The sequence below is a fragment of the Gloeophyllum trabeum genome (assembly GCF_000344685.1).
Source record: "Gloeophyllum trabeum ATCC 11539 unplaced genomic scaffold GLOTRscaffold_00003, whole genome shotgun sequence".
Classification (NCBI taxonomy): Eukaryota; Fungi; Basidiomycota; class Agaricomycetes; order Gloeophyllales; family Gloeophyllaceae; genus Gloeophyllum; species Gloeophyllum trabeum.
This window is the reverse complement of record NW_006920412.1, coordinates 2,430,969-2,444,931: the sequence shown is the minus strand read 5'-3', so window position 1 is coordinate 2,444,931 and position 13,963 is coordinate 2,430,969. Positions and strand designations below refer to the sequence as shown.

General features: G+C 52.3%; 4 protein-coding genes and 1 non-coding gene across 5 annotated transcripts in view; 2 read left to right on the top strand and 3 right to left on the bottom strand.

The window, feature by feature from the left end:
- GLOTRDRAFT_35734 (COQ7-domain-containing protein) overlaps positions 1 to 1,033 on the bottom strand; it is a gene marked incomplete at both ends in the record, with an annotated part of 2,098 nt that extends 1,065 nt beyond the window's left edge. Inside the window, one exon of the mRNA XM_007864660.1 lies at positions 761 to 1,033. Within this exon, the coding sequence (XP_007862851.1) occupies positions 761 to 1,033 (273 nt within the window). The remainder of the gene's footprint in view (positions 1 to 760) is intronic.
- A 74-nt stretch (positions 1,034 to 1,107) lies between these two features.
- Positions 1,108 to 1,204, bottom strand: GLOTRDRAFT_t43. The gene has a single exon. It is a non-coding gene; the product is annotated as a tRNA-Leu (tRNA).
- A 277-nt stretch (positions 1,205 to 1,481) lies between these two features.
- Positions 1,482 to 7,366, top strand: GLOTRDRAFT_137190 (uncharacterized protein; the record flags this gene model as incomplete). Its single annotated transcript, XM_007865455.1, has 19 exons — positions 1,482 to 1,557; positions 1,611 to 1,654; positions 1,707 to 1,825; positions 1,875 to 2,013; positions 2,076 to 2,252; positions 2,301 to 2,421; positions 2,472 to 2,540; positions 2,594 to 2,616; positions 2,669 to 2,716; positions 2,780 to 2,878; positions 2,930 to 3,023; positions 3,079 to 3,128; positions 3,187 to 3,643; positions 3,697 to 4,524; positions 4,578 to 4,728; positions 4,786 to 4,945; positions 4,997 to 5,308; positions 5,360 to 5,576; positions 5,629 to 7,366. The coding sequence occupies 19 exons, from the start codon at positions 1,482 to 1,484 to the stop codon at positions 5,955 to 5,957; spliced, it is 3,513 nt and encodes a 1,170-aa protein (XP_007863646.1). The 3' UTR covers positions 5,958 to 7,366.
- Positions 6,211 to 8,673, bottom strand: GLOTRDRAFT_120196 (WD40 repeat-like protein; the record flags this gene model as incomplete). The annotated part of the gene is made up of 2 exons (XM_007865454.1): positions 8,255 to 8,673; positions 6,211 to 8,094 (listed from the first exon to the last, which is right to left on the bottom strand). The coding sequence occupies exons 1-2, from the start codon at positions 8,573 to 8,575 to the stop codon at positions 6,211 to 6,213; spliced, it is 2,205 nt and encodes a 734-aa protein (XP_007863645.1). The 5' UTR covers positions 8,576 to 8,673.
- Positions 8,674 to 11,704: 3,031 nt separating this feature from the next.
- On the top strand, positions 11,705 to 13,875 carry GLOTRDRAFT_57503 (Pkinase-domain-containing protein). Its single transcript, XM_007864875.1, has 7 exons — positions 11,705 to 11,983; positions 12,148 to 12,347; positions 12,459 to 12,542; positions 12,593 to 12,941; positions 12,996 to 13,189; positions 13,242 to 13,428; positions 13,485 to 13,875. The coding sequence occupies exons 1-7, from the start codon at positions 11,944 to 11,946 to the stop codon at positions 13,616 to 13,618; spliced, it is 1,188 nt and encodes a 395-aa protein (XP_007863066.1). The 5' UTR covers positions 11,705 to 11,943; the 3' UTR covers positions 13,619 to 13,875.
- The last annotated feature ends 88 nt before the right edge of the window (positions 13,876 to 13,963 follow it).

Below are 13,963 nucleotides of genomic sequence, written 5' to 3'. Positions count from 1 at the left end.
CCCCCCGGAACACGTTCATTGCACTCGTCGGCGTTGTGATAGTGCCGGGTGCAGTCCTATACCTTGCCTCCCAGACGGACGTGAGCCCGCACCGTTCTCGGCATATATTCTGTGTACTTACCTCCCGCCTGGCTTGCAGAATAAGTGGAATTTCAACGGAAAGCGGAAGGGCGAATCGTTACGAATCCAACCCTCGCAACAAGCATCGTCATAACTTCGGTATACGCCATAATATTATACAGTCTACTAGAATCGCTTGCACAGTTCTATAGCAACCTTGCATCCGGCCCCGACTACCGTACTCAGCAGGGCATGCGCCGGTGCCCTTTGCGAATGGTTTTCGACGGCCGTATCGAGATGTTCGAGTTCATCGTCCCGGAATTCTCGGATGACATCCTTCAGTAATGGGATACTCGGATGTGACGTCGAAAGCCCTTCCATCTCCCGCAATTGGCTGATTTATGACGGTCATTGAGACGAAAGCCATGCAGTATAAACGTAGCGTACTCATCGTAATGTTCACCGATAACGGTCTCGACAGCCTCCGTGCATGCCATCGCAGCCTCCTTGCCCATTAAGGCGGTCACCGCACCCAAGCCAAAACCAGCTACCTTTGCAACCTCCCACAGGACAGTCGGACGGACCTGATGCTGAACCTGCATCTGATTCATCACTGCTATGTGTTTCTTCTCCTGATCCCACATATCCTGCGCGCAGCTAGTCATATATCAGTCCAACGAAAGGCGGTGATAAGGCGCACTTGGATGATAGGACCAGTATTAGGATCTCGTCCAAGTACTGCCATCTGACCGCGATATATCCAGTTAGCCGCTACTTCCCCAGCTTGGTCAACTCGCAGTGCACTATCCAGAACATGCCGCTCGCTCGGAGGAAGATCCTCGGGAGTCGAAACGATAGCTATATCATGACGTTTCGTGGGGTCCGTATACTGTGCAGAAGGTAGCGTCCTAGTGGTCGACAGATATCGTCGAGACTGCGCCAAAGACCGTAGTGTCCTAGCACCCAATGTCATGGTACGCATGTAAGACACCTAATGCGCGTCCATGATTGTCTTCCTCAGGGGAAAAAAGTAAGCTTAACTTTGGCTGGTAGCGGCGAGGTTCGAACTCGCGCGGGCTTTCGCCCATTGGGAATCAAATCAAGAACTTAAATCCAACGCCTTAGACCGCTCGGCCACGCTACCGACTTACAAAAGCGTAAAATATTATATTATATCCGCCAAGGGACAAGTCTCGTATACGGTATAGGTCACATTGCATTCATCACCAGCTCTTATCGTGTGTAGGGACCGCATCGCCATGCTGGCTATGCATTCCCATGTCACCATGACTGTTGTGGCTCTTTGTGGGCCGCTGTTAGTGGCTGCTGTCTTCCAATGATACCCCTTGGCGTCTAGATACCTGCGCGCCAGTACGGGTTGCCTATATAGCTTCGCAGATGCACTTGTCTTCCCTGCCATCATGCCGCCGCCTGTACCCTCACTGACTGATTGGATCGGCAACTGCTACCCAGGGCTGGACCATGCAGTTAAACTTGGTATGTGGACCTCTCTCTTACCCCGATAGTGGATGCCCATTAATTTTGAACAGTGAACGAGATTTACACTGTTATACGGAATGTGAAGATCTATCGGGTAGGTCGTCAAGTCCAGTCACTTGCGGATCCTCCTGAGCTTTGGACTCTAGGAGCAGTGTATGGTTCTAGCCGACAGGTGTCGGAGACTGTTGCTTTCGCTTGATGAGAATCTCCGCTCTAGTAATTTAGAGGGCACTAACGCTCAGCGCGCTGCGGATGACGTTGAGAGGTATGTGCACTTCGATCCGCTGGAGTGACCGATTCTCACAATTCTGCAGTGCCATCTACCACGTGCTAAACAAAGTTCAGACTTGGGCGTCCTTAAGTCGCGTCAGGAGCATATTGCAGCAGAGTAGCATCAAGCAAGGTATTGACGAGAGCTACCGCGAGATTGAATTATGTGTTACCCAGTTCAACGTAAGTGATTCGCTGCCGCAAGATTGCAGTCTAGTCTCAGGGTCTGCTCTATGAATCCCCAGTTTTCTATGAATATAATCATCAACGGAGAAACAGTTAAACTAGCTGATGCGCAAACCCGGGATCATGCCGAGCTGCGAGAGCTCTTGCAGAGTATCCTTTGGGACCGAAACGAAATGAAGACAATCCTTGGACTTGAGAAGCCAGCCATTGAGGGCATCATGCGAAGTATCCAGGAGGTTAGTCATCAGTCACTGCCTCTCTTATTCTATTCATGGTCTTAATAGGAACTACTGGAACGAGAACGGCGATCTCCGGGGCATCAAGAGGAACAAGGTCAAGATGCCCTTGTCCAGGGCTTGTGGAAAGTTCACAGCGAAACGAAGATACTACCCCCGTTGACAGATTGTGAGCAGCCATGTTAGTCAACATTACGCCAGGGTTTGACCAGCATACAGTAACGGGTCAAGTCGTACTCACAAGCAAATTCCCGGTCATTCCGGGAAACTACAGTGATATCTACACCGGTATGTCGCCCCGAATTGAACAACAGAGGTTCACATTAACGTTTCCAATCAAGGAGTTTGGCTGGGTGAAGAGCGGGTAAGTGTCGCGAATAGCTCGGAGTGTACCATTTGAATGACCCGGCGTACAGGTAGGACTGAAATTGCCTCGCGGAATCACCACCCGAGCAGACCAGGACGTGAGTATATCTCATTTGACGCCAATGGGATCCGCCGTAACGAAGTTCATATGTGTTTTACAGAGATTTGAGCGAGAAGTAGGAATATGGAGGCATTTGCAGCATCCCAATATCGCTCGTCTCTATGGAATCGCATATCTCGACGATCAACATGTTTTCATGGCAAGTTTGGTATAAACGTAGACTGTGACGCAAACTGACTGGTGGAGCCAGGTTGCTCCTTGGCAGCAGAATGGAACTGCTATCGACTATGTGCGAAAGCGTCCAGGTGTCGATCGTATGCGACTGTTGAATGAAGTTGCCTCAGGTATTGGCCTTTGCTCTTCTTCCTCTTCGTGTGGGCTACATTAACAGAGCGCAAGGACTGGAATATCTTCATCTGAATAAGATAGTCCACGGAGATTTGCGCGGTGTACGTTCATATTACAGTACTTGCTCGATTTCTGACAACGACCTGCGTTCGTCCCTAGGCTAACATCTTAATCTCTGAGTCCGGTAAAGCGTTGATATCCGACTTTGGTCTGTCGAAGGTCATAGAAGAGGTCCGCGATAGCGGCACGAGTACGTTGACCGGTGTCACTCCTGCGCGGTGGATGGCGCCGGAGCTTTTCAAGCCTGAGCGGTTCGATCGAGTCCATGCGGTTGTCTCTACGCAGACCGATATATGGAGCTTTGCGATGGTCTGCCTAGAGCTTATCACAAGACAGCATCCGTTTTGCGAGATATCTCGGGACATGGAAATTCCCTTCAAAGTACTGGAAGGGACTCGACCCGGACGGCCTGACGGCTCGCTTATGACAGACGGTCTGTGGGACCTTATGGAGGCATGCTGGAAGCACGACCCCAACGAGAGGCCATCTATGACGGATGTACGAACGCATATGAAGAAGCTTGAAAATGACCCTCACAGCCTATTCGCTGGAGCTGGTCCGTGCTGCATACCTGTCTCACCAAACTCTTTCTGACCTCTTCTCTACTAGTGATTGGCGTTCCTATCTCCGAGTCGCCTCCCCCCCTTCCAGATGTGGGATTGCCCGGGCCCGCAGATCCACCTCCACATTCTCTTACGGACAGACCCATTCCCTTGCGTAGCCCCTTGCAGCGGACGTCGGAGGAAGATTCCACGCAACGTACTTTGCCTTCCAATACGGAAATGCCCACGCGGTCCGCTGGGCACAGGTACTCTCGCCGAAATAATCCTTCGGTGGATCCTGCTACAGGTCTCGTTGGTTCCTTGCCTCATTCTCCCGCTGCATCGGAACACTCTACATTTTGGCAGCCTGAAGATCCTGCTAACGTGCCGGCCGGTACTCTAGCTGATACGGGCAAAAGCCTCGTAAGCATTACCCGCCCTCAGCAGAATCCGGACCGTCCCGGTTCACGGCCTGGAACGGCGAGATCCTCTTCGAGCATCGGTTCCATGAGCCAGGGCCAGTCCATAGAGTCATTGCCATCTCGAGAGTCTCTTCCCGGTATTCGCAACGGTGAAGAGCGCCGGCAAACGGGCAGAACTCCCCTGCCTGTCCCTTCAAGTCCAGTTTCGGGACAGTCGCCGTCGTCGCCGTTGTTGAGTCCGTCTCTGCTTCGAGGCCAAGCGCCAGCTACGTTGCCGAGCGTGTCTCGCTCTGGGAGTACGGCGTCTTTAAGTCATCCTCATTTGGCTCCTGGTATCGCTTCACTCCCAGAAAACATCCGCAATGCCGTGAATGACCCGGGATACGACGTGCAAGTTGCTCACGACGATAGTATTGCCGGTGGAACAGCACAAGGACTGATCGAGCAATTGCTTGATGGAAGTGCAAGTGAAGGTGTGTGTAAGGTGGTACGACCGAGTCCTCACGTCATCCAAACACTTTCATAGGGGAGAATTATCGGGCTATATTTATCAAGACATATCGTCTTTTCCTCATGCCTGCAGAGTTGTATCAGTTGATGATTGACCGCTTTCGTGCGACCGAGTTCGAAGAAAATCGCGATCTCCCCTTGCAACACCGTAATGCCACCCGTCTTGCGTGAGTTTGTTGCTGTTTGTCGTTCGAGTTAAGCATCCATTAAGGCTGACGACCTAGCGTTTTGAGCTTCCTGAAGAGCTGGCTCCGATCCCATGATGTTGACACAGAAACTGATCTTCTGGAGGACATGCGAGCCTTTGTTGGGTCTATCAGAAGCCACACTGGCACCTATGCCCCGCCTGTCGCGCGAGAAATCGTAGCCATTCTCAGCCAAAGAGTAAGTACTCTCCATGAAACTGCCCGGACTTAGCACCAACAGTACTCGCAGTTGGAAAGGAATAGTACCCTCTTGCGAGTGTCACCTTCTCCTCTCGCTGTCAAGAGTGTCAGAGCTAAGGGCGAAGATGTCAGCGCTCGTCAGCTAGCCATTGCTTTGACGATATTGGAAGGACAGCGGTATCGGAATATACGTTCCTCAGACTGTGTTCTCAAATTTCGTGAACCCCCAGTCCGCAATAACATCGACATTGCATATGAGACAAGCATGCGACTTCATAATTGGGTCAAGCGATCTGTTCTGCGTCCTGATTACATTTTCTCTCGGGGTTCAGTCGTCGGGTTTTTCTTCGATACTGCGGAGGTGAGTTAGTTCTTTGCACCGTGTTCGGGGATTCATACTGATTAGCCTCAGGAATGCGAGAAATGCCATAACTATTCTTCCATGGCTGCGATACTCAATGCCCTACTGTCTCCGACGATAGCCAGGCTTGACTTGACCTGTAGCTTGGGCATCAAGAACAGAAACGGGACTTTCAAGAGGATGGCACGTGTTATTAGTGATGAAAACGATTACAAGCATTATCGTAAGGCTGTAGAGGATTGTCGCAAGGCCTGTGTTCCTATTTTATGTGGGTGCACTTCACCGCAGATTTCATGAGCCCATCTGACACGAAATCTCAGCCGTACATGTGTCCGATGTGCAAAGAAGCTGCACCAGCGGCCTGTTGGTCACGGTTGATGGCCAGGATCTCATCAACTACAGCCATTGCAAACAGTTGGCTCGACATGTAGACGACATGCTACAATTCCACCCGCCTGACCTCGACAAACAGCATGACCCAGCCGTGTTCGCATATATGGAGTATCAATTGAACGCTTCGCCTAAGGATACTTCGTCAGATGACCAATTTGAAGCCAGAAGTCTGCAGTTGAAGGCGAAGCAGTCAAAGGATCGCACTCTGGTGGCTCTACAGATTCTTGGGTTCCCAGAGCGACATGGAACTTCCTAGTTCTTTCCTGCTGCTCTCGATGTCGTTGCGAATGCCGTCTGCAGGAGGGTTCCGCCCTATCACTGTCATTGGTTCAGTCTTGAATATGATCAATACCATTCTGATTGTCATATTAAGTAAGACACTGTATGAACGTAAATTACAAGCACTGTATTAATCATGTACGCGAACGGCTACAAATGACGAGCGAAACGGTCCAGTCAAAGGGAGATCTCACAGCAAAAGCGAGGAGCGCAGGAGTTACGCTTGCTAATCAGCCAGCGAAACTCCAGATCCTGACATCACCATCGTCGCTTCCCGACACTATCTTATCCTCTCCAAGGGCGAGACAGGTCACAGCTCCACGATGACCAAAGAGCGTCGCAGTACACTTGCCCTCGTCTCGCATCCATATTTTTATCGTCCTGTCGTGGCTTCCACTGACCAGGCGTAACTTGTCGCTCGCGACCGCCCAGACACCTTCGATATGACCGAACAGCGTCCGGACCACTTTCCCCGTCTCTATATCCCATAGCTTTATGGTGTTATCGAGACTTCCTGATACCAAAAGCGGCTTGGAGCGCTTTGGCATAGGAAGCTTAGAGGCTTCAGGCGCTGACGATGCAGAACCTAAAGATGCGCTCGGTAGAATATCGCAGGACGCCAGTCCTGATAACGAGCTAGCTTGGTCGGACGGGACCGTCATAGACGCCAAAGCCTGCTCGTATAATGGCATGCTAGAAGACGCCACCGATGATGGTTCTGGACTCATCTCTTCCGGCGTAGACTCCCCCGGCTCGTCGTCGCATTCATCCAGGACAAGGAGCTTCATGCTCTGTACCTGGCCGACGTGGCCAGTGAACTGACGCACACATGATCGCAGCGTGAGATCCCACAGTCTGATGGTGCCGTCATCAGAGGCGGAGAACAGCATCTTGCCGGGGTCAATGCACGGCGTCGACGTGGTCGATGCCGAGGTCGTGTCGCTGAACGCCGAGTCAAAAGAATGCGAGCTGGACACACTCGGTGACTTGCTCTTGGACAACGCCGGTGCCGAGTCCCAGATCTGGACCGAGTTCACCCAGTCCCTGTGTCCTCTGAGCGTGAAACACTCCTTCGTCCGAAAATTCCAGATTTTGATGGTGGAGTCGACACTGCCGCTGGCGAGGATATTGTCGTCGTAGTTTAGACAGACCACTCCTTCGGAGTGGCCTTCCAGTGTTCGCATGCATTTACCTGTGCGCCAGTTCCACACCTTGATCGTATGGTCCATGCTACCTGTAATCAATTTGGCTTCGTCGAACTGCAACGCCCTGACGGCCCGGGTATGGCCCTTTAGACACCGGATCTCCGCGCCTGTCTCCATATTCCAGACTCGGGCGGTGCGATCGTAAGAGCCAGTGATCAAGATGGGGAAAGAGGGGTGCGACATGGTCTCGCTGAACTGCAAGCACATAACGCCATCTGTGTGACCCTGCAGTGTACGCGCAGTACACCGCCCGCGCCGCCAATTACGCTCAATTGTGAGCCTCTCGCAGTAGACGTCCTTCCACGGGCGCGTGATGCGAAGAGCCGGAGACGGAATGGGCGGCACAGCGTTCGGCGGCGTGGGTGGTCGGCATTGCGATGTGGAGGCGCTGAAGGAGGAAAGCTGAGACTCCGGGATAGGAGTATCGTACCTTTGTTTCTTCGGCCGCCGTCCTAACTCATCCGTCTCTTCCAGCTCGCGTTTCTGCGCCGAAGGCGAGGGAATACAGGTCGAGGATGAAGTGCGGACCATCCGACGCTTCTCCAATATGGGCAGACCCCATCCACATTTATGACACTTCTGCCCTATGTGCTGCTCACATATACCTCGCCACAGGATATCATCATCCGCTAAATTCTTCCACCGCCTGCTGACTTGAGCCGCTCGACACAGCGAAGTGGCGTCTAGGTATCCTAGTACTTTGAGGGAGACTTCACGGGGAAACACGGTGAAGGGGTCGATGCGGATGAGCTGGTTGAGTTCCTCGGTGAGGAAAGACAACTGAGAGAAGCAGCACATGGTGAGGACCCCTTGTAATATGAGTGCTCGACGAGGATGGGGTGAGGAAGAAAATATGGACCAAACGGTGTTGATTGCCTCTCTGTCTTCTACTGGCAAGGCGTCGAGAGCCTGAAAAGAGTAAGCTCAGTAATATATCCAAACGCGGCAGTGGCGGCACTGTAAACATGGCACAATGGTACGTGTCTTTTGTGAACAGCAGAGCGTCCCACCGAATCCGTCGAACGGAGACAACGAGGGCAGGTTCTTGAATGAATGAAGCAATACTCACCCTTTGAAGCTTTAACAAAGTACCTTCATCCGCTATCCTCTGATGCCTAACGCACAGCTTGCGTGCAGGCGGTTGCGGCGGAGGTATGGACTTTCCGCGTTCCTTTTCAGACACCGCCCCTTCTTTGTCCGCAAGATCCATTCGCGACTGTTCCGCTGACATTCTCGTATCGTCGTCGATGGCTAGCAAATCGAAGGTAGTGCTGGGAACAGGACTATTTGGCAGCGGAGGCGATGATCTATCGTCGGCAGACGCCAGACGGGCTGGCGGGATGGTGTCGCAGACGTACAGGGATGTCTTTGACGCAGAGGACGATTGCATGGCGGAGAGAGAGATAGAGAGGAAGGCAAGGGGCTCTTGTAAGGTCGTAGTCACCGAGAGGGTCGTCAGCTAGGACCACAACTTGCGATGGACTCACGCGACATGGCGCAACACCCGTTACGTAAGATAAGAAAGTACTTGGTGGCGGGGATGTCCTCATCCGACAAGTCCAACGATTAACTACAACCAGAATCCATCCAGGATTCCAGGTTGCCCAGCGAGGAGGTCATGTTGAGGCTGCTTCTTGTGCGCTGACGGCGAGAGGCCATACTCTACGGCTTGCTGCACAAGATCTGCCTAACGTCGTCTAGCTGAATCAGGTTCCGGCGGTGCACCCTTCTCTGCTATTCTACGGTAACCTACGAGGTGAGTCTGAATCCGATCCGGTGGCGTTCTCTGGCTGAGGGATGTTGCCAGTTGAGTCTCGACATCAGCTCTTACTTATACTTCTCCGCATGTCTAATCACCATTATTGTCTGCCCGCGAGGTATTGCATCTAGTATATCAACTCACAACGAATCAATAATCCTGCCTGAATCCACTGTATGTGTTGAAGCACCGAGAACATCCCCGGGGTTTGAGTTGCCCGACCCGGTGCGGTAGATGGTCTCACCACAAAATAGCTCGCCATCACAAGACGACTAGTTGCCAGACAGACGTCAGACGGTTCTTGGCCCCTTCCAGCGCCACAAGTTCGTGTTATGGCGACGCCCCTGCGCAATCGGCTTGGAGGACACGACGACGATTCCCCTGTCCCTCGAACCAGACCGCAGTAGCCCGAGCTCATTCTCCCGCTCCAGTCGAAGCACAGCTAAAATGGCAAGTAAGTTTGCGGTTGACTTGGATCATGACTAGGAGATAGCGGTTCCTTGACCTCGGGGAATACCCAGAAATTAGGAAGCTGCTCGAGAAAGTATCAGTGAGTATGTCTGTTGACTACGAATTGACCAGGATCATAGGTGTTCGTCAAGGGTCCTAGGAAAATGGCCCCTCTACTTTCCGGCAGCTTTGGTTCCGTGTTATGGTTGGGAAAAGCCCCAAGTATAGTATCTTTTGGCTTTCTCTCATCAAATAGCTGCGGCGCGGTGGATGATAATGCGGGTGTAGACACGATAACTTCACAGGCGATAGAATACGGGTAAGCTCGGTCAGTACAGAAATACCCGATGGGTATGTGGCTCTTCGACACCCACAAGACGTGCTTTCACTGTGCCAATATTGAAAAGTCGCCTGCCCCGATCCCGCAATGCGGGTTTACGCTCGGCTGACATGTTCTTCATGCCAGGACCCAGTCATAATAAACCCACTAACAAAGTACGACATTTCCCGAGTTCATCCTGGAGGTCGCTGATGTTCGGAAACTCGCGAACGCATCTTTCAATGCGTCTCCGGTTTTCTCCGGCGTTGTGCACCGAATTGTTGGGTAAGTTGAGTAACGAATAAGTTGGTAGCCATGTGAAGTAGTGTCTTGGGCATAATATATGTATATTATCAGCTATGACATTGAATCAATTCCGCTGTGCACTCCCGGCATGAAACGCAAGTTATATTTTGATGCCGCTGGAATGGTCTACAGCGGACTGCCGGGGCAGTGGCTTTGCCAGACGGCCCTTTCTTGACTGGGAGCGTAATTGAAAGTGAATCGGTGTCAATATCCCCCCACAGTACGGCATTCGCAGGAGACATCCGTCGGAGACCATATGGAGCAACGCACATCCCGGCGGTATCGTCGGTTCCTTTCAGAACGGTTCAGGAAGCCTTATAGCCTCCACGATGCCGGTGATCACCGACCCCTGGGCGGGAGACATACTCCGCGAACTTCAGGAATCCCTCCGTGAGCCTATAAATAATATGGGAAAGCTGTATCGGAGCATTTGACGGTGTCAGTAGTATAGATGAAGACGCGGAGGATATCAGTCCGCAGGTTAAGCCGCTCTGACGCACAAGGCTGCGGGAGGCACATGAGCGTCATGTAAGGAGATATGTTGTTTCGAGTGCCTTCCGTGTTTCGAGGGACGCGGTAGAAGGTAAGTAGGAATACTAGGGCGTCGCGTTGATCCAGACGGGGTGCCAAGGGCGGTGCTACTCAGAGGTACGTCCAATGATAAGGGATCGTTGGTGCATCCACAGTGAATGCCCGGCAAACTCATCGATACAAGCTTTGCAGAGAGTAGAACATGGACGGGTCTTATGACAAGCTTGATTCTTTAGTGCTACATTCTGCACTAAGCATCACCCTGCTGATATCCCAGTTGACACGCAGGATTGTCTCACCTGACGAGCAATTTTCGGGGCAAGAGGAGGGAACGTGAGAGCGCCTCTTCAATAGCAGAACTTCAGGTTGATGAGCTCCCAATTTCTCGCAAGATACCGTACGGGATAGTGATGGCCTTCGGATGCGATAAGGGCACGGCGGGCACACGCAAGATTCCAGGGCCCCGAATCTGAGCTGATTGCGGGCGATCAGCGGAGAAGACGTCACTTACTGAGACAAAGACAGGCGCAGGAGCTTTCGAAGGCGGTCAGCTGGTGGGCGGCCCATTAGGGTAACGTGATTGGGTTCAAGGGAGGCGCGAGGGACCAACCCAAGACGGAAGGATCGGAGTCAGTAACACAAATTTCTGGAGTAACGTTGGTAGATGGGAGTGCAGGTCAGGTCTATTCCGGTCCCCTCGGTGGCGCATCTGGTTCCAAAGGGATGCGACGACCAGAGACCCTTCGTGACTTTGCTGTGCATGGGACGCGGGACCAGCCTGGCTGGTAGAAGATGGCAGACAGACATCTGGAAACGACCAGCCAACAACCGCCGTTCCCACTGTCCAGGGCATTAGCTGAATTGATGATCGAGGCGGGGCGCGGCCTGGCTTCAGATTATTGAGCATTCGGGGCCTCTTTCGAGCTCCGGGTGTGCAAGACGTGCAAGAGAGTGGCCAGCAAATAGCAGCAGAAATTCGTGGTATTACCTCGATCCAGGGCGAGCGCGCCGTGTGTTGGAATCCCGAACATCCCGCAGGGTAAGCGCATCAGCGCGCCAGAGCAAGTCCGCCTCCGCAGTGGCCAGAATGAATGGGGCGTGTTTGGCCGTGTTTGGGCGCTGGCGTATCGGTCACAGGACGTGTTTTGCCCAGTGCCTTCTCTCGTCCTCTCCCTCTGCATCTCCTTTCCCCCCGACCACCTGCCATCTGCTGTATATCCCTGCTTTGTCTTTATCGTACCATCTTCACGCATAGTCAAGTGTCCGCAATTCCGTTTCCCGTCCACATCCGTCGCATTCACGCCCCATTGCCGCCCATCCTCCGCCTAGCCAAACCTCGGCGTCTTTAGCTTCTGAAGATTAATAACAGTCGACTCCGAGTTTCCGGTCTGATATGGCAACGCACGGACCCATAAACGGTGTAAAGATCTCTCGTGCGTCCCACGTCTTGCCCTCAGTTTGCGTCGTCGGACTCCCGTTCTAATTTTGCCTCCCATTCCTCCCCGCATCCCCCCATCTTTTCTGCGCGCTTCCTTCCTTTGCTGCGTATAAACCTCCTTCCGACTTGCCATGCCGCCACTACCTGCTCATCATTTAGCCATCGACGATCCCCACAAAGTGGTGGAGGTGATTGCGTCAGATGGGAAGTCGGGCGAGAGTCGCAAGATACAATACTCAGACTGCAAGGTCATCGGGAATGGGTCTTTCGGCGTTGTCTTCCAAGCTAGGCTTGTAGGCGCTCCGAAGGAGACCGAGAGTATTGCGATCAAGAAGGTCCTTCAGGACAAGCGGTTCAAGGTGCGTACAGTTCTCCTCCGTTAGCCTCGTCAAGTCCTATGGTTTGATATGGCTTGACCAAGCCATGATGCTGACAGTATATTGCATTGCGGCGAATGTGTTGCGAAATAGAACCGTGAACTGCAGATAATGCGACTCGTCTCCCATCCAAACGTGGTAGATCTCCGTGCTTTCTTCTATTCTCCTGGTGACAAGGTGAGTCCGGAAATCCATGGCTACGAGTTTTCTACCTCATCATAATACAGAAGGATGAACTGTATCTCAATCTCGTGTTAGAATATGTTCCGGAGACTGTTTACCGGGCTAGCCGCCACTATGCCAAACTGAAGCAACCAATGCCAACTCTGCAAATCAAACTGTACATGTATCAGCTCCTCCGATCACTTGCTTACATTCATTCAGTCGGGATCTGTCATCGCGACATCAAGCCCCAGAACCTCCTACTCAATCCATCGACCGGCGTGCTAAAGTTGTGCGACTTTGGTTCTGCCAAGATTTTGGTGGCCGGGGAGCCCAACGTTAGTTATATCTGCTCGCGGTATTACCGTGCGCCCGAGCTCATATTCGGAGCTACAAACTACACAACCAACATCGGTATGGTTCCATTGCTTCCAGTTGAGTCCCGTTACTGATGGTCTCTGCTGGTAGATATATGGTCAACTGGTTGTGTCATGGCCGAGCTGATGTTGGGCCAGCCTCTGTTCCCCGGCGAAAGCGGTATTGATCAGTTGGTCGAGATTATCAAGGTTCTCGGGACCCCTTCGCGAGAGCAAATCAAGACGATGAACCCGAACTACATGGAGCACAAGTTCCCTCAGATCAAGCCACACCCCTTCTCGAAGGTAAGGACATCATCACCGATCCAAGTCTGGCGTCTAATAAGCATGATTGCAGGTATTCCGGCCTCGGACGCCTCAGGAAGCGATCGATTTGGTGTCTAAACTGTTAGAGTACACACCTGAGGCTCGCCTGAGCGCTGTAGAAGCCATGTGCCATCAATTCTTTGACGAGCTTCGTGTGGAGGGTGCGCGGATGCCGAACGGGAAAGATTTCCCTCCCTTGTTCAACTTTACACGGGAAGGTAAGGAGATGTAGTATGTTCTCATGCGTAATATGTGGCTAACAAGTTCCCCGCAGAACTCTCGATTCGTCCCGACCTCAATCGCAAGCTCGTCCCACCGCACGCCGAGCCTGAGCTGGCCTCACGGGGCATTTCACTGGACAATTTTGTTCCTATACCTGCTGAGCAGCTCAAGATACACTTGGATTAGGTTGCTCTTATTTTTCTTGTTCCACCGCGCCTGGCCAAGCGGTTTGTTGTGTTCTTTTCATCGTCTCTCTTCTCTCGCTTATTATTCTTGAATCGATACACCCCGAATGTCTCCCCCTCCCTCCATACATGTCTGTATACATCAGGTCGCGGTTGCTCTGCATGGCGTATGTTCAAATGCATCTGTGTCCATTGTGCTTAATAGTCAGTATGAATGAAGTAACTGTTCAATGCAATGTATGGCCTTCGCGAAGGTGCTCTACTCTTCTCAGCTTGCCTCCACGAGTGGATCGCTCGCACACTACTACCAATGGAGGTATGGCTGCAACGGATGCACGTGAATACC